General features: G+C 50.0%; 1 protein-coding gene across 1 annotated transcript; it reads right to left on the reverse strand.

The window, feature by feature from the left end:
- Positions 1–13,621: 13,621 nt before the first annotated feature.
- Fzd10 (frizzled class receptor 10) lies at positions 13,622–16,817 on the reverse strand. The gene has a single exon (NM_001271192.1). The coding sequence runs from the start codon at positions 16,442–16,444 to the stop codon at positions 14,696–14,698; it is 1,749 nt and encodes a 582-aa protein (NP_001258121.1). The 5' UTR covers positions 16,445–16,817; the 3' UTR covers positions 13,622–14,695.
- Between the last annotated feature and the right edge of the window lie 3,411 nt (positions 16,818–20,228).

The following is a 20,228-nucleotide window of genomic DNA, read 5'->3' on the forward strand; positions in this document are numbered from 1 at the left end:
ATTATTTAAACATCTATATCCTCTCATCTGTCAATTAGCCATCTATCAACCTGTCATCTATCAAATAATATCAATCAATCATCTATCTCTCAATTTACCAATCATCTATGCATCTATCTATCTACCTATCACCTATCATCGATCACATATTATCAATTGTCTCTATATCTGTGATCTATTAGTCTCCTATATATGTATCACGTTATCTATCATCTCTCGCCTAGTGATCAATCTCCCTCTCTACCCTCTTTCTTCACGACCCACATTTATTGTCCAGACAGGAAGCTGAGAAAGCATCCAGCAGCTGCAGATGAGCTTTGGAAACAGCCTCGGTCCAGGCTATGAACACATTTTCTAAAACACAAACCCAAGCCACACCCTGTCCTGTGTAACTCGCTTTGCTCCCAGGACCGCAGAGTCGATTTTCGGAATGTTTAAGCACCGACAAGGCTGGGGCGTGGATCCGAAGGAGAATACACACACGTAAGCAAGAAGAGCCCACGCTGGTCTGTCCCAACCACACCAGGCCTGCTCTGCAATGCGGTGTGGCCCGTTTACCCAGGTGGTGCCAATGTCCTGAATTACCTTTCTGGCCACAAGGCGTTTTCTATTCTTAACCTTCACCTCCACTCACCCCTCTCTGATGTGGCCAGGCTGCCCACATACATCCAGGTTGTTCCCAGCTTTTGATAGTGACATTTATATGACCTTGGAGCTTCTGGGCAGGTTCTGGCACCCTGTGAGGATGTAGTTACAGACACCCATTGACACCTCTACATGGGATGGGTGGCTTACGCCCTTACCTGGGTGACCTAGGGAGCCCATCTCTTGGCACATGATCCGGATCCCGGTGTCACCAGCCTACAGTCGGCTGAGTGCCGCTGTATTTGGGGAAAAAACATAGGCTCCTTGAGGAATAACTAAAAATGAGGGATGGTTATTGTATTGACTTGACAGCCCTAGGTGTGAAATCATAGCTTCCATCTCTAGTTTTCAGGTAGAGATTTTTTTTTCTTTGCCTTACAGAATGCTACATTTTTATGTAATCATATCATAATTTTGAAAAATAGCTTTGGTTCCAATTCCGCCATACCAACAATTTCTTGGTAAAACTCATAAGAATATTGACTACCAGCTGTGCCAGCTGGGCCTGTCTGTCATCACAGCTACCCAAGAGCCTGAGGCAGGAGGATGGCAAATTCAAGACCTTTCCCTGGGCTATAGCGCTCAAGATGCACTTGGGCAACCTGTCTCAAAATCAAGAGGGCCGGCTAGATGGTTCTGCTAAAGGTACCTGCTGCCAGGCCTGGCTAGCTGAACCCACCCCTGGATTCCACACGGTGGAAGGAGAGAGCTGACTCCCATGCATGGTCCTCCAGGCTATACTCATGAATCATGGTACATGTGTGTGCACATACATTAAATAAATTAAATAAATAATAAATAAAGTGATTAAAATACTTTAAAAGCCACCGTAGTGCTGGGAACTGAATTCTGGTTACCTGCAAGGACACCAAGTTCTCTTAACTGTTGAATCTTCTCTCCACACCTCACTAGGTCTTATATGTTACTCCTTTGTGTGTGTGTGTGTGTGTGTGTGTGTGTGTGTGTGTGTGTATGTATGTGTTTAGACAAGGTTTCTCTGTGTAGCTCTGGCTGCTCTGGAACTCACTCTGGCTGGCCTTGAACTCAGAGATCTGCCTTCCTCTGCCTCCCGAGTGCTCGGATTAAAGGAGTGGGACACCACTGCCACCGCTGCCACCATCATCAGCCATCTTGGTGTCCTATTTTAATGTTTGTTCCGTGACGATTTGATTACTACAAGGTGACTAGTTGGCACCAGCTCTTGCAGACCATATCGTGTCCTTTCTCATCTTTTAGGGATTTTCCTTTTTGAACTGTTTACTCAAATGTGATGGATTTAATATCGATTTGTGAGCTTTCTAAAGAATTTGCATAGGTATGCTATTCACACATGTGTGTTCCCAGTGAGAGGTGCACAGCATGTGTGCGCATGTGTGTGGAGTCCCCAAGTTGAGTCAGTTGTCCTCAGTGCCTCTGCCCACTATTTGTCTAGCAGGGCATATCCTGCCGAGCCCAGGGTTCACTTACTCTAACTGTTCTAGCTAGCCAGCTCGCCCCATCCTTGGTCTCTGACCTAATTAGATTTTGCACAGGTCCTGGGGATCCAAGTCTGATCCCCACACTTAGGGGCCAAATATTTTATCTATTGAGCCTTCACCCTAACTCCCTACCCCTATTGATTCATTCATTCATTCATTCATTTATCTTGAAACAGGATCTCTTGTGGCCTAGGCTGGCCTTGAACTCTCGACGTAGCTGTGGCTTGCCTCTGAACTTCTGATCCTCCTGCCTCCACTTCCTAGGCATTACAGTTGTGCACCACCACACCTCTGTGTGGTCCCGGGGAACGGACCCCAGAGATTCGTGCCTGCTAGGCAAACACTGCAGTAACTGAGCCACGTCTCCCAGGACTCTCTGCCGTTTGTGGCTATTGAGGATTTAATCTTATATTTTCTTTACATTCGTCAGGCTCCAGCTGGCATGAACAGTGACCATTCCCCATCGAGGGAGCAAAGAACCTGCCTCTTGCAGGAATTCGTTCCCTGGAGGAGACATAAACAACACTGCCCCTACTTTTATAAGGATCCAATGACAAACCAAACTTCAGTTGCACCGGAAGTTCCCCCTGGGGAACCAATAAACGTTTTGGACTTTACTTTTAGAGCATAGGTGAAGGGTTCAAAGACAGCAAGTCTTCACCCAGCATGGATGATGTCATCCCCATGGCCACCCAGGTGGAGCCCCTTCATTTAACTTTAACTGTGTTGCCTTCCGAGACCTGAGGCCTGATACAATTAAGAGCATAATTGCATACAAATGGTTGAGGGTCCGGTGACCTTCTCTGAGGTTACATGAAATTAGGGCGGAATTGCTTACAAATGGGGTGAAGAAGTGGTTGGAATCTCAGACGAGAGTCCAATGACTCGTCTCTCTTTCTCTGAGAGAGAGTCAATAGTCAATAGGCCTGACCCTGATGGCTTCTTGCATGCGGGCACGGCTGAGCTGATAAAAAATGGAGACTGTTTTGCTCAGAGAACTACATAACAAGCTATCTTCAAGGTATGTGGCTTAGTCAGGGTTTTACTGCTGTGAACAGACACCATGACCAAGGCAAGTCTTACAAGGACCACATTTAATTGGGGCTGGCTTACAGGTTCAGAGGTTCAGTTCATTATCATCAAGGCAGGAGCATGGCAACATCCAGGCAGGCATGGTACAGGAGGAGCTGAGAGTTCTACATCTTCCTCCCATGACAAGCAGAAGACTGGCTTTCAGGCAGCTAGGACAAGGGTCTTAAAGCCAGCCCCTATAGTGACACACTTCCTCCAACAAGGCCACACCTCTTAATAGTGCCTCTCCCTGGGCCAAGCATATTCAAACCATTCTAATACGTAAACTGTAAACAATTGGGGGATAGAGGGACTTTCCATGGTGTGGCTGCTTGGATGTCACACACTGGGACTCTTCCTGCTTTCTTCGAGTCATCTACAGTGTGGTAGGATTCTTCAGTGGCACAGCCATCCTTTTTTTTTTTTTTTTCCGTTTTTCTTTTTTTCTGAGCTGGGGACCGAACTCAGGGCCTTGTGCTTGCTAGGCAAGCGCTCTACCACTGAGCTAAATCCCATCCTGAAGTCACAGAGAGATTCCCATTGTAGTTGCCTGGATCTCAGTTGTGTAACTGACCACCACACACTCTGTGGCTCACCAAGCCACACTTGGATCGGGTCCTTTTTTTTTTTTTTTTTTCCTTTTTTTTTTTTTTGTTAATGACCCTCTTTTTGTCTTCCTATCCCACGATGCTCAATTACTTGGACAATAGATGTAACAATCAGAAAAGACCCCCGACCACCACCAAAAAAAAAAAAGTCATTAACACTCAAGACCAAATCTGTCTGCGGGTTTGCATACAGAAAGCCAATCAGGGGTTGGGGATTTAGCTCAGTGGTAGAGCGCTTACCTAGGAAGCGCAAGGCCCTGGGTTCAGTCCCCAGCTCCGGGACAAAAAAAAAAAAAAAAAAGAAAGAAAGCCAATCAGACCTAGGAGAGAATCACAGACTCAGAGCTCATAGGAAACAGGCATGAAACAAAGCAGTTTGAAAGTGATACAGGGTTTGGGTTTGAAGTGATAGCCAGTAACGATTAAGGGAGAAACTTTCCAGTACAGAACAACACGGAGGGTTGGAATTTCAGGAAGAAATCGAACTATATTCTCTTTGCTCCAGAGGGGCCAGAACGGCCATAGCTCAGCATCCCTATCTCTCCCCCGCCCCTCCTTTTTTGAGACAGGGTCTCATGTAGTCTAGGCTGGCCTTGTACTTTTTCTGTAGCTTTGATAGACACGGAATGTGTGATTCTCCTGCTTCCTATGTTCTGGGATTCCAGGTGTGCACCGCTACCCCTCTGTGTGGTCCTGCCAGCACCCCAGCAACTAAGTCACATCTCCCATGATTCTTCGCTGGTGTGGCTGTTAAGAGTTTGATCTTAAACTGGGCGGTGGTGGCACACATCTTTAATCCCAGCACTGGAGAAGCAGAGGCAGGTGAAGATCTGTGAGTTTGAGGCCAGCCTGGTTTACAGAGAGAGAGTTCCGGGACAGCGAAGGCTACACGGGGAAACCCTATCTTGAATAACCTAACGAATGAGTCAGTTAATTTTCGGAGAGGAGTTTGACCTTATGTTTTCATTGTACTCGTCAGTCTCCTGCTTGGATGTACAGTGAGCATTCTCTGAACATGAAGTAAAGCGCCTGCCAGCTTCAAGAATTCTAAACCTCATTGCAGATACGCCTCAGGTCCACTCAGAGACACCAACTCAGAACCTGAACTCGAGCAAAAGTTCCGGTTGATTTGGATCCATGATAAACTTTGAGGAGCCCTAAACTGGTTGACTCCACCAGATCTACTTTTCTAAGAGTAGGACACCCAACGTGCTGACATTCAGAAAAAAAAAAAAAAAAAAAAAAAAAAAAAGCAGGCACTTAATTACCTTGCCTAACAAGAAGCCTGGAGGTACAAACGTTTAATGAAGTCATAACAAGGCTGGCTGCTTCTTGATTAGTACCTGTCAGAGTTTTTGGCTTTAATATCGGGCCTATTGCCTCATGGCCACAAAATGATTGCAGCCGCCATACAGACGACTTTCACATTCTATGCAGGAAAGACATCTGTCTCATCTGTCTTTTCCTAGAGGAATGGAACTAATAGAATGAGTGTGTGTGTGTGTGTGTGTGTGTGTGTGTGTGTGTGTGTGTGTGTAAGAGGAGTTTATTAGATGGATTTGCATGATACCGTCTGGACCATGCAATGATGGCCGCCTTCACACTGGAGAGGCGAGATGTCAGTCTGGCACTGAAGGCCTGTAGGATTCCTGGAGAGCTAATGGCTCATCAGTCTGTGTTAGAAAGCCCGAGAAAGTTGATGTCAGCACAGAATATCCACAACATCAAGACGCCAACTGTGTGGTCAGCACTCAGGGAAGTTTTCAGAAAGTGCCGCCCACATCCCGGGTGGGTCTTTTCGTTCCTCCGTGGCATGTCCGATGGCTTGCCTGTTGGTCGATCCAAGATCTAGTAAAGCTGACAACAAAGATTAGATGTCTGACCCTTCCCCCTCTTGTCAACTTGACGTCCAATCGCATCTCCTGTGGCCTTGCTAGCTTTCCTAATGAAAGTGACAAGACCACAATTCTTTTTTTTTTTTTTAAATTGATTGGACAGTTCTATTGGCTGTGCTATTGTTACGTCAGTTCAGAATTAACCATCTTGGAAAAGCATTTGTAAGACACTTTATGATGTGATGGGATTGGGTTTAGCGTCAGGCTGGGGTTTGGGTTCCCTTTTTTTTTAAAAATTAATTATTTTATTTAAAGTACACTGTCGGTCTCTTCAGATCCACCAGAAGATGGTATCAGGTTCCATTACAGATGGTTGTGAGCCACCATGTGGTTGCTGGGACTTGAACTCAGGACCTCTGGAAGAGCAGTCAGTGCTCTTAACCACTGAGCCATCTCTCCAGCCCGATCACAATTCTTCATACCATGATACAGCTGCTCCACGTCCAACTGCAGTTGTGTCCCTCAGCATAGGAGGCAACATCTCTTGAATGCTTAGTCTTTCAGTGTCTTGTAACTTAAACATGATAATAGAGGCTTATGCCACTTTAACCCCGGATAGTCTCCATCAGTGTTCCACCACACGATAAAGAAATAAAGCAAAGAAAACACGGAGATTGGCTTAATGTATGTGTATATATGTCTAAGCATGTTCTTAACAAAACGGTTATGTGTCTAAGCATGTTCGTAACAAAATAGGACAGAAGCACTCAGGCCAGTTACAGTCCTCGTTGCTTCTGGAGCAGGTCATGTGACCTTGGCTGGTAGTTATGGCTACTTTTCTCTACCACCCATTCTGTACTTCCTCCACCGTCTGTCTCAGATCTCTCCCATAGGGACTGCAGAAATCAACATCACCATCAAGGACTTGAAAGACTCAGGGGTGGTCATTTCTACCACATCTCCCTTTACCTCTCCTATGTGGCCTGTGAAGAAGAAGACAGGTGAGGAGAAGGACAGTTGGCTATCACAGAATTAATCAAGTAGTGACTCTGATTGCAGCTGCTGTACCAGATGTGGTGCCCTGACTTGAGCAGATTAGCAAAGCTCCTGGCACACGGTATACAGCTATTGATCTAGCGAATGCTTTTTTTTTTTTTGCTCAGCCTCAGGACCACCAAACGCAGTTTGCTTTTAGCTAGCCAGATCAGCTGTATGTGTTTGCGTTTTACCTCAAGGGTAGGGCAGCACGTCCGCCCCTGTCATAACTTAGTTTGAAGAGGTCTGACCACTTGCCTCTTCTACAAAATATCACACGGATCCACTCTGTTGGATAGCATCGTGCTGATTGGTCCAGGTGAGCAGGAGGTAGCAACCACTTTGAACTTGTTGGTAAACGTCTATGGGCATCAGAGGACGGGAAATAAATCCAACCGGAATTCAAGGGCCTTCTACCTCAGGGAAATGTATAGGCGTTCAGTGGCATGAGGCATGCAGAGATATTCCTTCTAAAATGAGGATTGAGTTGTTGTACCTGGTCCCTCCCACCGTCGAGAAAGGAGCGCAATGCCTAGTGGGCCTCCTTGGATTCTGGAGACAGCACATTCCTCACCTGGCTGTGTTGCTTGGGCTGATAGATGAAGTCGTTGGCAAGGTACCGGCTCTGAGTGGGACCTGGAACAGGTGAAGGCTCTTCGACAGGTCCAGGCTGCTGAGCAGGCTGCTTTACCACTCGGACCATACGCTCCAGCAGACTCAATGTTCTTGAGGTGTCAGTGGCAGAACAGGGGTGCTGTTTGGAGCCAGTGGCAAGCTTCCATAGGTGAACCCCCAAAGGAAACCCTTGAGCAAGGATTTACCCTCATCTGCAGACCCCTTTGTTTTCTTTTCTTTTCTTTTCTTTTTTTTCCGGAGCTGGGGACTGAACCCAGGGTCTTGTGCTTGCTAAGCAAGCACTCTACCACTGAGCTAAATCCCCAACCCTGCAGACCCCTTTGAGAGACAGCTCTTGGCTTGTTACTGGGTTGTGGTGGGAATTGAATACTTAACAATGGACCACCAGGGTTACTCTGCAGCCTGAACTCCCTGTCATGAGCTAGTGTCATCTGAGCCATCACGCCATAGAGTAGCATGTGCACACCAGCAATCTACCATCAAATGGAAGCAGTGTATACACGATCGTGTTCCGGTAGGTCCTGAAGTTACACAGAATTGCTCAAATGTCTGTGATTCCTACTCCCTTAAGAATGCCTTTTGTCTCTAAGTATGCAAGTATTCATGTCTCTCCACTCTTGACTACAGGTGTCACATGACCAGCTGCCTTGCATGCCTGCCTTGACTTCTCTGCAATGATGGATGGTAAGCTGGCATTGTGAGCCAAATAAAGACTTCTCCCAAGGGTTGCTTTTATCGGGACATTTTAACACAGCAACAGGAAACAAAACTAAGACATACCCTGTTTTCCCCCAGGTGCACAGCCTCCCTCTTGTGTCTCACAAGGACACATTTCATACCCTAGATAGAAAGATGTATTTCTGTTAAGCTATGTGGGGATTTTACTTGGGCATCGGTTTAACACCTAGAATATAGATGATTTCTTTTCTTCTTGTGCATGTGTATGTGTGTGTGTATGTGTGTGTGTTTGGTGTGTGGTGTGTGTGTGTGTGTGTGTGTGTGGTGTGTGTGTGTTTGGTGTGTGGTGTGTGTGTGTGTGTGGTGTGTGTGTGGTGTGTGTGTGGTGTGTGTGTGGTGTGTGTGTGGTGTGTGTGTGTGGTGTGTGTGTGTGTGGTGTGTGTGTGGTGTGTGTTTGTGTGTGTGTGGTGTGTGTGTGTGTGGTGTGTGTGTGGTGTGTGTTTGTGTGTGTGTGTGGTGTGTGTGTGTGGTGTGTGTGGTGTGTGAGTGTGTTTGGTGTGTGTGTGTGGTGTGTGGTGTGTGTGTGTGGTGTGTGTGTGTAGTGTGTGTTTGGTGTGTTTTTGTGTGTGTTGTGGTGTGTGTGTGGTTTGTGAGTGTGTTTGGTATGTGTGTGTATGTGTGTGTGGTGTGTGTGTGTGTGGTGTGTGTGTGTGTGGTGTGTGTGGTGTGTGTGTGCCGTGTGTGTGTATGGTGTGTGTGTGGTGTGTGTGTGGTGTGTGAGTGTGTTTGGTGTGTGTGTGTGGTGTGTGTGTGTGTGGTGTGTGTGTGTGGTGTGTGTCTGTGTGTGGTGTGTGTGTGTGGTGTGTGGTGTGTGTGTGGTGTGTGTGTGTAGTGTGTGTTTGGTGTGTTTTTGTGTGTGTTGTGTGGTGTGTGTGGTTTGTGAGTGTGTTTGGTATGTGTGTGTATGTGTGTGTGGTGTGTGTGTGTGTGGTGTGTGTGGTGTGTGTGTGCCATGTGTGTGTATGGTGTGTGTGTGGTGTGTGTGTGGTGTGTGAGTGTGTTTGGTGTGTGTGTGTGGTGTGTGTGTGTGTGTGGTGTGTGTGTGGTGTGTGTCTGTGTGTGGTGTGTGTGTGGTGTGTATGGTGTGTGTGTGGTGTGTGTGGTGTGTGTGTGGTGTGTGTGTGGTGTGTGTTTGTGTGTGTGTGTGGTGTGTGTGTGTGGTGTGTGTGGTGTGTGAGTGTGTTTGGTGTGTGTGTTTGGTGTGTTTTTGTGTGTGTGTGTGGTGTGTGTGTGTAGTGTGTGTTTGGTATGTGTGTGTATGTGTGTGTGGTGTGTGTGTGTGTGGTGTGTGTGGTGTGTGTGTGCCATGTGTGTGTATGGTGTGTGTGTGGTGTGTGTGTGGTGTGTGAGTGTGTTTGGTGTGTGTGTGTGGTGTGTGTGTGTGTGTGTGGTGTGTGTGTCTGTGTGTGGTGTGTGTGTGTGGTGTGTATGGTGTGTGTGTGGTGTGTGTGTGGTGTGTGTGTGGTGTGTGGTGTGTGTGTGTGTGTGTGTGTGTACACTTGTGTATGCGTGCGATGCCCATGCTGGTATGAGTGCATGTGGAGGCCAGAAGTTGACAGAACGGATTCCTCAATTCTTCATCTTGCTTTCTTTTTGAGATAGAGTCTCTCACTGAACCTAGAGATTTTGGCTAGACTGGCTGCTTAGCAAACCCCAGGATCTTCCTGTCTCTACCTCCCAGAACTAGGATTACAGACAGGCATAGCCACACTTGGGGTTGTACTTGGGATCTGAAGTCCTCTCCTCATACCTACTGAGCAAGTCCTTCAGCCATTAAGCCATCTCCCCAGCTCCTGTAATATTTTTTCCATTAAAAAAAAAAAGGCCCTCTGCAGGTAAAGTTAGAATAAACAACACATCCCCTTATTCCCTGTGAGGATGTCTTCTTTAGTGTCCTCTGTTCACCTGGGAGATGGGCTAAAGCCAAACAGGGAACAACTCTGGACTTCACCAATGGGAAACCCTCAGCTCTCAGCCACTATGGGAGAACAGCAAGTTTTACAGCCCACCTTCCTCTGCCCTTTCAACAAACCATTTCATCCACACAGACATATTTCTCCAAGGGAGAAAGTCGAATGGACTCATTACTCCATGCCAAACAAGGAAAAGCCAGAAACCTGAATTCTGCCTCTAAGTTCAGTCCAGGACAGACTTCATGGGACCCTGGTGACAGCCCTTTTGCAGATTGACAGTAGCCTCAGAAGAGGGGGTTTGGGGGGATGGGAATGAAGATGTAGGGGTGGCTGGGCAGGCAGGTTGCCAATGGAGGATGCTGCCCTTAGCCAACAGTGTTTGGGATGGACGGTGAGGGTGGGGGTGTGGCAAATGCAGAGGTTCTTGGGATACTGTAGGACAGTGTTTTCCTTGTTTTGAGTAAGGCTTTCCCTATGTAGCCCAGGCTGACTTTGAGCTGGCAACCTACCTACCTCAACGTCACTAGGATTTCAGCCATGCACCACCCTGCTTTTAGGATCCATATAAAAAGTAAAAATAGTCTTGAAGATACTGTCTAGTGCTCAGGCTGAGGCCTCTACCTCAAAGGCCCCCGAGAAGACACAGCCTTCTAGACAGAGGCAGGTGCCAGGCGAGGAATGGCTTTGAATCCTTTCATTGGCACTAAAGCCCCTGGAGGAGAGGCCGGGAATCCCCATTTTTTAATTAAAAATGTCTTCTAATAAAAGGCAAGATACCAATGCCTTCTGAAAGTTCCCACAGGCTGCCGAGGACCTGCCAGAGATCCAACCGTGTCATTTTCCTAGGGGTGTCCCCAATTACGACAGCTCACCTACCTGATGGAAACTCATTCCTTTTGGATTTCAAACGCCTCTGTCCCTCCTCCCCCCAGCTTGGCCTTCGCACTCTTAATAAAACATGAAAACCCCCAGCCCCATGTCATCCCGGGGCTCCCCTGCAGCCTGTCAGCGTTTCTCATCTTCAAGTTGTCGCTGCTGCTCTGTCCGTTTGCGTGGGGAGGAGTCAGCACAGAGCCCCTGTCCCTGGGAGGTGGCTGTGATGTGAGGGTATTCAAAGTCACAGAGCCAGGGTCCCCCTCACCGGGCGAAGCCACTGTGCCCGACTTTTACACTTGCAAGATCAGAGGGTATTCTCGGAATCCTGTGCCTGGCGTCGGAAAGTGTTCCCGTAAGAAAAAGCTCAAAGCTCGTTCTCTTTGGAGACCATTAGCCAAGGCAAGGTTGACTCTCTGAGGGGAGGAGCAGTGGATATATTAATAGGCCTGGCCTCTCTATCCTGGCACTGGGCTGTATAGGGCATAGTGCTTCTAAGAATATCAGAGGCACCCTGAACTGGAACCCCTAGCTCCCTGTCAACCCTGGAGTGTAGCACTGTATTCATAATTCCGTTGCTAGAGAGGCAGAGACCGGAGGATTGCAGGAGCTTACTGGCCAGTCTAGCCAGGGCGAGCTCCTAGTTTAGGGAGAGACCCTGGGTTCAAAAAATAAGCTCTGAGACTTCAGGCTGGATTCCTGAGCTCTTTGAACTTGAATTTCCTCGACAGAGGGTTGGAGATACAGACACCTGGTGTTTCTTGGATCTCCCCATCCCATCTATTGAAAGACGGCTTCCTGAGAAGCCAGAGAGGCTCTCATATCTGCCTGGGCTGTGGCCGCAGCTCATCTCCCCATTCTTTCCCTGTGACCCGTACTGCATGGTGTGAAGTATATAAGGGTGATCAGCCAGGCCCTGCCTGTCGTTTTCTCAATGGGGCATTCTATTCCCTACCCTTAATTCTGCCTTTGCACTTATGCTGGGTCTCCCAACCCCAGGGTGGGACTCCTGCTTCAGGATGTCTCCCCAATACTTGGAACTCATGAGATGTGAGCCACTGTCTCCTCTACGAAGCTCTGGTTTCCCTAAGTCAGGGGCCCTCTGTGTGTAACCTGTGAGCAACTGCTGGTGGTAGATAAAGAGCTAAGGGCTGTGTGAACTTGGTGTCGTTCATCTTCTCTGGGCAACTTCCAACTATATCGCTTCTCAGCTCCATCCGCATTGCTATGGTCCTGGAGTGAGGCCTGCAGTCTCCAAATTAAGGAAACAGCAGTTCCTTTCCGAGGTCTGGACAGAGCTGAGGGGAGGGGGGGGTCCAAAGATTGTGTTTGTTTGTGTGTGTATATATATATGCATGTGTGTGTGTCTGCTTGTGTGCATGGGAGTATGCTAACTTTCAAGCTTTGGTGGTTTTCTTTAAAACTACAGTCTGGTTGATAACTAGAGTTCATCTGCAGGAGACAGATACAGGTAGAGATACAGAGACGGGATGAAACGAGAGAAGGTGCAGGAAAAGTTTATGTTAGAAGCTCAGGCTGGCTGTTCTCACTGTGGCCCAGGGAGCACATGTTAAAGCACACTGGGCCCTGTTAAAGCCTGGGCCCTGTTAGTCTTGATTGTGTTTGTAAACACGATCCAGGCACTGTTGGGGATGGGGCCACCGACAAGCAGGTTCACAGCTGAACAAGAAAGGCCTTATCCTTGTTCTTGGCGGGGGTATTCCTCTGGATGAACTTTCAAAACCTACACAGCTGAGCCCTACAGCTAAGGCAGGCAGTTGAGTCTGGGTCTGGTCAGTGTGTGATACACACACACACACACACACACACACACACACACACACACTTTAGTGTTCTCTTCTGGGGGTGAGGGCAACCATAGTCAATATAGAGGTTTTATTCCCATGATTCTGGATTCTGGGTTTTACACTCACTGATGGCCTGGCTGCCTGGCAATGATTTCTAGAACTTTTCCCAGACTACCCAGCTCACCTGTCCTTCCTGCTTAAGGACCCATGACCCCGTGAAATTCCTACAACCCTTCTGGGTCCTTCATTCTGGTCTTGCTGGAAGGAGAGCCCCCTTCCTGGTACTTGCTTCAGAAAGCCACAATCAAGCTGGTATGTCTAAGGACTTAAAATAGTTTAAAGTGCTTCTGAGCAATGGAGGTCGGAGATGGCCAGCTAGACTCTGAGGATGGCACAGTAGGTCTACACTGACCTGCTCTCCCCAACTCCTCAGAGCCGAACTGTGCTCTAGCTAGGTTTAGTCAAGCCTTAGTATAGTGGATCCTGGGTCTGCTCAAGGCCCAATAGCTGCCTTAATGATGAACAGAAAGGATGGCAGGAACTTTTGAGGTGACTGAGCTTCTGAACTTGTTGCTGGTGACCCCACTTACTTGTGCTTTCACCTATCCAGCTCTGAAACGTACCCCATGGTCCCAGACTTGCAATAGAGTGGTCCACTCGGAATGGTGCACATAGAAGGTCAGATAAATACAGTTGCCTCTCCTCTGCTGGCTCCTGGAGGGGGTTCACAGGGTTCTCAGGTGAGTGTGGTCTCGGTATTCCGTGTCCATGGAACCCTGTGGGCAGGAGTCACCGCCAGCTTAACCCACTGCCTGCACGCAAGCCTCCAAGCTCCAGGATGATTTATTTTGCCAGCTCCAGACCCTGCCTATCTCCAGGTTCGAGGTCAATGTCTAACCAGGTTCGCGGTCAATGTCTAACCAGCCTCGCAAATCCAGAATCCGCCCGGAAATAGAGAAAACTCCCCTCACCAACGCACAGTGACTAGCAGCAGCAAACTATTTTATTTTTAATAAAATAGTGGAGCATGAAAAATATCATATATTACAGATATACAGAGGCAGGCATCGCCCTCCCTGGCTGGAAACAAAGTTTGTCTTCCCAAGTGCTCCAACACCACTCATGGAAATCATTTGTTTAACAATTCAGAGTCAATAAGCCCTCTGGTGCTCTCCACTGGTTTCCCCCCCTCCCCTCTCCTCTCCACAAATAAGTCCCAAACGAGTAGAACACACTGGCTTGGTTTCCATTAAAAAGCCACAAAATGTATCAGGCTGAAGGGTTTTTTTTCCCCCCTGAGGCTTGGGCCTCTTAATTCTTTTGTTGGATGATTTCTTTTGTTGCCTTTTATTTACAACAGAATACTTCCCCCCCCCCCTCTCATTTGTTTTCATAGGGAGGGGGGGGAATGTAAAAAAAAAAAAAAACAAACCAGTATTGCACACCATTTGAGTTCTCCCGTGTTAGAGTTGCAGTGGGATGGGAGGGTAGGGTGGGTTCTGTGTCGGGAGAAACACGGCTATAAAGAAGGGACCTGCAGGCAGGCCTTGGGCTCAGGGTCCCTTCTTTTACCTCCTCCCCCTCACTCCCTCCCCCTCAATACAGCTGCGGGGAGGGAGGGAGAGCAGACTGGGGTGGTTCATTTGCTGGTCCAAAGGAAGCTCTTTGGCTGGCAAAGGAGCTCACACAGCCTCAAGTTTGTACACAGGCGGCAGTCTTCTGAATGCACACACGTGTGTTTGAGGCCTAAACAAAAGTTTTCCAGAGGGTGGTTGAATCATCGACTTTACCACAAATGAGTTACACGAGAGGCTCCTTCCTTAATGAGCGACCCTTCAGGGAGACAGCAAACTGAACAGAACCCTTTACCTGCAGCCTATGACGTAGTTCTGAAATTCAAGGTAGACTCCATATATGTGTGTGTAAGTATATCTATACACACATGCATACACATATATGTGTATATACTTTTTACTTTGATTTACCAACAATCAGCCAACGAAGAAAAGCTGCCCATTTGGGCTTTGCCTCTCCTGTTCTTGCAGTCAGCAGCCTTCACACGCAGGCTGAAGGCTGAGCAGGAAGCTCATACTTCCCAAGATGAGGTTTTTGGGGGTGCTGGGCTTTTTTGTAGATCCCTGCACTGGTGACCACACTGGCTGGTTTCCTCCGGCTTTTTCTCTTTAACCCCCGGCTGCATACCTGTTGCCAGGATTGCAGGGTCTTGGAAGTCCAGACCCACACCCCACTGGTAATGCCCACCACCAGAAGCATGGACACTTTGACCATGAAGACCTCCACAGCAGGGATGGAGGTGGTCATCAGGCAGTCGGCTGTCTTGGTCTGATTGTTCGTTTTACACTTGTGCTGGGTGGCCAGCATCTTCCAGTAATCCATGTTGAGGCGTTCATAAAAGTAACAAGCAATCACACAGGTGGCCGGCACGGTGTAGAGGAGGGAGAAGACCCCTATGCGTACCATGAGCTTCTCCAGCTTGTCCGTGTTCTCCCCACCTGTTTTCATCACCCTCCGGATGTGGAATAAAGCCACAAAGCCAGACAGGATGAAGGAAGTGCCGATGACTAGGTAGCAAGCCAGCGGGACCAGCACGAAGCCGGTCAGAGCATTGACATCCATGCTGCCCACATAACACACACCAGTGAGCTCATCCCCTGCCACCCTGCGCATCACCAGGATCAAGATGGTCTTCACAGCCGGGATGGCCCAGGCTGCCAGGTGAAAGTAGCTGCTGTTGGCTTCAATGGCCTCATGGCCCCACTTCCTGCCAGCAGCCAGGAACCAAGTGAGGGTGAGAACCACCCACCATAAAGAGCTGGCCATGCCGAAGTAGTAAAGTACCAAGAAGACTAAGGTACAGCCCGTGCTCTCCAGCCCTTCCTGGATAACATACAGCTGCCCACTGTCCCGGTCGCAGGCAATGCTCTCCGCGCCCGCGAAGAGGCGGATGATATAGCCCACAGAATAAACGCAGTAGCACATGGAGAGAAAGATGATGGGACGTTCGGGGTACCTGAAGCGTGATGGGTCGATGAGGAAGGTGAGCACGGTGAAGGCGCTGGAGAAGAAACACAGCACGGACCAGATGGCCAGCCAGACCACAGCGAAGCGCTTGTCGTCGCGGCTCCAATACACATCCACCCCCGGAGTGCAGAGCGGTGCGCAGGATTCGCTCTTCTCCACGTGGTGGAACTTGCCTGGGTTGTCACAGCCTGCGCGCCCGGGACCCCCGTCCTTTAGTGGGTGCTCTTGCGCGCTGTGGGGCCTCTGGGGCCTGAAGAGCGGAGGGAACATGCCAGAGCCACGGCTGGGCTCATCGGAGCCGTTGTTGGGTGCCTCCATGCACAGGTAGTTGGGATCGTTCTTGTTGGGGAGTTTGCTGCAATCCAGGGAGTCCGGCCACCTGAATTTAAACTGCTCCATGATCGGCGAGCACTTGAGCCGGGCCTGCTCGCACATGACCCGGCAAGCAGGGATGGGTGTGGAGACCTGCTCGGTGCACATGGGCGCGTACAGCGAGCACAAGAAGAAGCGGAGGTGGCCGTGGCAGCCGTACTCCACGAGCGGCGCGAACTCATGCAGTTGGATGGCCGCCTCCCGCTGGTTCTCGTGGCCCATCAGGTTGGGCATGCGGGTGGTGTTGTAGCCGATGTCCTTGCACATGGGAATCTCCACCGGCTGGCACTTGCCGTCTCCAGGGCGCTCTAAGTCCATGGAGCTGATGGCCGCGCACGAACCCATCATTACCTGCAGCATCAGCCACAGGCGTGGGCCCGGGTGTTGCATGGTGGCGCCCGCGGTGTCCCTGCGCCGCTCAGGGCCGCCGCTCCCGGGCACCGGCTGTTGCTGCTGCCCGCGGCTCCGCGCCCCGGCTCGGGCCCCCGCGCATGCCCATCCAGTCTGGCTGGAGCGCTCGCGGCGCCCGGGGCCACCGCGGTGGGCGAGCGGCCTCGGCCGAGTCCGGGGCGGCGGGGGAGGGGAACGAAGTTTGCAAACAATACGGCAGAGCGAGCGCGGCTCTGCGCGCAAACTTTGGCCTCTTCTTCCGGGCGCGCGCGATCGCGGACCTCAGTGGGGCAGCGCGGGCGCACCGTGGCCCCGGGCCCCGGAGCTCCTCCCTCCCGGCGCCCGCAGCTGTTTTGAGCTCGGCGTCCCGGGATGAGAAGACTTGCAAAGAGGCAAAGGGTAGGAAAGAGGAAAAAAGCCGATTGGTGACAGGCCCCGCCTTCGCCCGCCGCCCCGCCCCACTGCTGCTTTGCATCAGAAAGCCTTGCGCCCCGGGCAGCCTCCGCCCTCAGCCCCAGCTTGGGGCTGGACCCCGGCCTCCAGCCTCACCTCCTGCCGGCCTCTCAGCCTGCCCTCCCCGCCCCTGTTTGGGGGGCGGGGGGCTTGCGATTGTCCCCGGTACCCCAAGGACGCCGAGGTTACGGGAAGTTTGGGGACCCGGGTAAGGGTGGTCCTCGCCGGGGTTGGGGGCTGGGGGACTCATCCTCTACTTTTACGACGGGGCCCTGGCGGAGGGCACTTTCAAAGAGACACGGGATTTGCGTTTTATGACGGTGCTCATAAAGTGGCCCCTCGGCTTGTAAAGCTGCCCGCATCTTCCCGAAACCCGGGGTTTGCTGCCCGGGGCGCGGGGCTCGGACTCCGGGGAGGGGCTGCCTTTGAAATTTCAAAAGAGCCGAGCGCAGGGGAAGGGGAGGGGACTTGGGAAGCCGGAGTTTAGGGCCTTTTTCTGCAAGGTCTACTCAAAGAAAGAGGGGAGGGGACGGGGAGGAGACTTTCCGGGCCGCTGACACCCCGCACCCCGGGAAGAGGGGCTCCGCTTGAATCGTGGTGACCCTTGCCCCGCCAAGGCCACCGTGTTGGGGACCATCGTGCCAAGCCGGCCGGTGGTTTCTCCAAGCGGTTGGGTTTATTTATTATAGGAAGTTGTGTATTTATATTATTTGGCGAAAGATGTGCTCGGCCTGCGCCCTCCTGGGAGGTGGAAGCTGAGCCCAGTCTACACGCGCATCGCTTGTTCCCACGCAGAGTGGAGGGCCCTCTCTGTGCCTTGCGGTGCTGGCTCCAGTCCCTTGGTTGGTTTTGGTCTGTTTTAGTCTGTGATAAGGACACGGAGCTTCCACCTCAGTCCTCCACACAAGGAATGAGTGCACCGTAGGAGCCTACCCCAATCCTTGGATGTCCGAAAGATCTGGGGTGCGGCACCTGTCGCAGACTCTTAGCTTTGGATAAACAGCCCTCAGGGCTGTGACCCACTGTCTCCTTAGACCCCACCCCACCCCCATTTAGGTCTGCGTTTGAAGTGTTTGGGAAACTACCAAGACCTCCAGTCCGGACTCCCCCACTGTACAGGGGTAGCTAAACACTCTGCTTATCTTTCGGCCAGTCCTGAGCACCCCAGGGCCGAGTTAGGTGTACACGTGCCTGGAACCCCTCCGTGAGCAGCTCCAACAGCCAAGCTATGAGCGAGGCTGCCCAGGACCCCTCCTCCCCGCCCTGCCCTGAGCTTCTTCCAGAGGATCGACTTCTAATTAAAACAAGGCCTCAGCGTCCCATCTGCAGGGACCCCCCCCCCTTCATTTGTCAGACATAGCGGACAGTCTTGAGGCTGGGATGCGCCCTAGACCTGCTGAGTCCGGGGCGGGGGCGGGGCGGGGGCGGGGTGCGGGGTGGGAGAAGTCAGGGGCGCAGGCTCAGGCTTCACCTTCGGATCCCCTGGTCCTCTGCCTTTCAACCAAGGAAGTTGGGTCTGGGGAAACAGTGGTCCGGAAGGCTGAGGTTAACACAGTCAGAACCGCGCACCCACCACCGTGTTAGTGACCCAAGAAAAATCTGCGGTGTGGTGAGAGCTTGCGGCTTGTGTAAGGATAGTTTGCTTGGATATTTATAGTCTAGTACGCTGGTTCCAAAACCTTTTAAGTTAGGTAAGATTCCTGGGCCATCGCTTAGCTTTAAGACAGGCTGGTTTGCAAAGGGTCCTTCCTGACACTTTTGCTCTCTCTCTCTCTCTCTCTCTCTCTCTCTCTCTCTCTCTCTCTCCCTCTCCCTCTCCCTCTCCCTCTCCCTCTCCCTCTCCCTCTCCCTCTCCCTCTCCCTCTCCCTCTCCCTCTCCCTCTCCTCTCTCTCTCTCTCTCTCTCTCTCTCTCTCTCTCTCTCTCTCTCTCTCCCTCCCCTACACCCCCCCCCGCCCCTCGGGGGTGGGGGCGTGGAAGTAGCCTGGGTGAGCTCAGCCCGGGAGCAGGGTGTGAGCTATTTGAGACTGCCCCACGTAATTGGTCTTTTATGCTCTGGTTACTTCTCCAGAGTTCCGACCTATTATTTTAGCCATGACCACTTCACGTTCCTTTCTTCTCCCCTCACTCCCTTTAAGTATATTAAGAAAAGAAAAGCTAACAGAATGTCTTCCATCTGCCCAGCCCAGAAAAGAAAAAGAAAAGAGAAAAGCAACAAATACACAACATCTAAAAATAAGGGCCCCGAGATATCGCGAATGGAAGGCAACTCTAATAAATGAAAGGACCCCTTTGATGGCTCCAGCTGAAAAGATATTTTATTTTTCTCTCTCCTGTGTGTGGGATTTGAGACGTGTGACTCCAGAGTAGCCGGGTCCCCTGCTGCTCAGCCCTGGCTCGGAAACTGGCCCCCCTCTGGCAAGCGTTATGGAGAGCTGGGAGGAATTTTATGGCTGTCTCTCTCCCCTCAGCTCTTTTTTTTCTTTTGTCTTCTTTGAAGAACGACTTTAGACATTTTATTTACATATTTAACCAGGGATAAAAGAGGGGAAAGAAAGCTTTGGGGTGGGGTGGGGGCTGGCCTGGGAATAGGGCTATGTTTAAATTAATGGAAATCTTATTAGGCTTCTCAAAATTTGAGCAAGGATTTTTAATGAAACGTGATGATTAAACATGATTTTAAATAACATCCTAGAGCAAAGGATACTTTGGGCCCCCAATCTCCTAATATATCTATCTACGTGAGATCTCAAAATACTGTCTGTAGATATTAGCTTAGCGTTTTTTGTTTTTTGTTTTTTGTGGTTTTTTTTTTGTTTGTTTGTTTTGCAAATGTCTACCAGAGTACAAGGTGCTCTGAAGGAATACTCTCAAGAGTCAGATGGTGTCTTGAGCTAAATAATTTTGGAAGTGGCAGGGAGTTGAAAGGAAGGCCCTGTTTAATTGGTAAAGTCAGAAGTTAAAAAAAAAAGTTCTCGGCCATGGGTATCAGTAGTAATCAAAGTTTCATCCTTCCTCAGTATGTCTTGTGTGAAGGAACCATAAACTCTTGAGAGGATTTTCTGAAATGGGATTAGAAAGAACCCAAAATAATCTCTTTAGAGATTTAAAAAAAAAAAAAGTACTGCGCATCCTACAATAAAGAAAAATTAAGCCAGAAGCTTAGCCTGTTACAAGCTAATTGTAAGAGTAAATATGTGGTGTATGGGCAGAGATTATAAAAAGACATGAGCATCTTGTCTACCAACTTGAAGATGAACCAGGGATCTGGCTCCTTAACGTTTGTCTTGGTAGCTTCCCCTTGACAGGCCTTTTCTAGAACCTTCTTTCCT

The sequence above is a fragment of the Rattus norvegicus genome, chromosome 12 (genome assembly GCF_036323735.1).
Source record: "Rattus norvegicus strain BN/NHsdMcwi chromosome 12, GRCr8, whole genome shotgun sequence".
In the NCBI taxonomy this organism is placed as follows: Eukaryota; Metazoa; Chordata; class Mammalia; order Rodentia; family Muridae; genus Rattus; species Rattus norvegicus.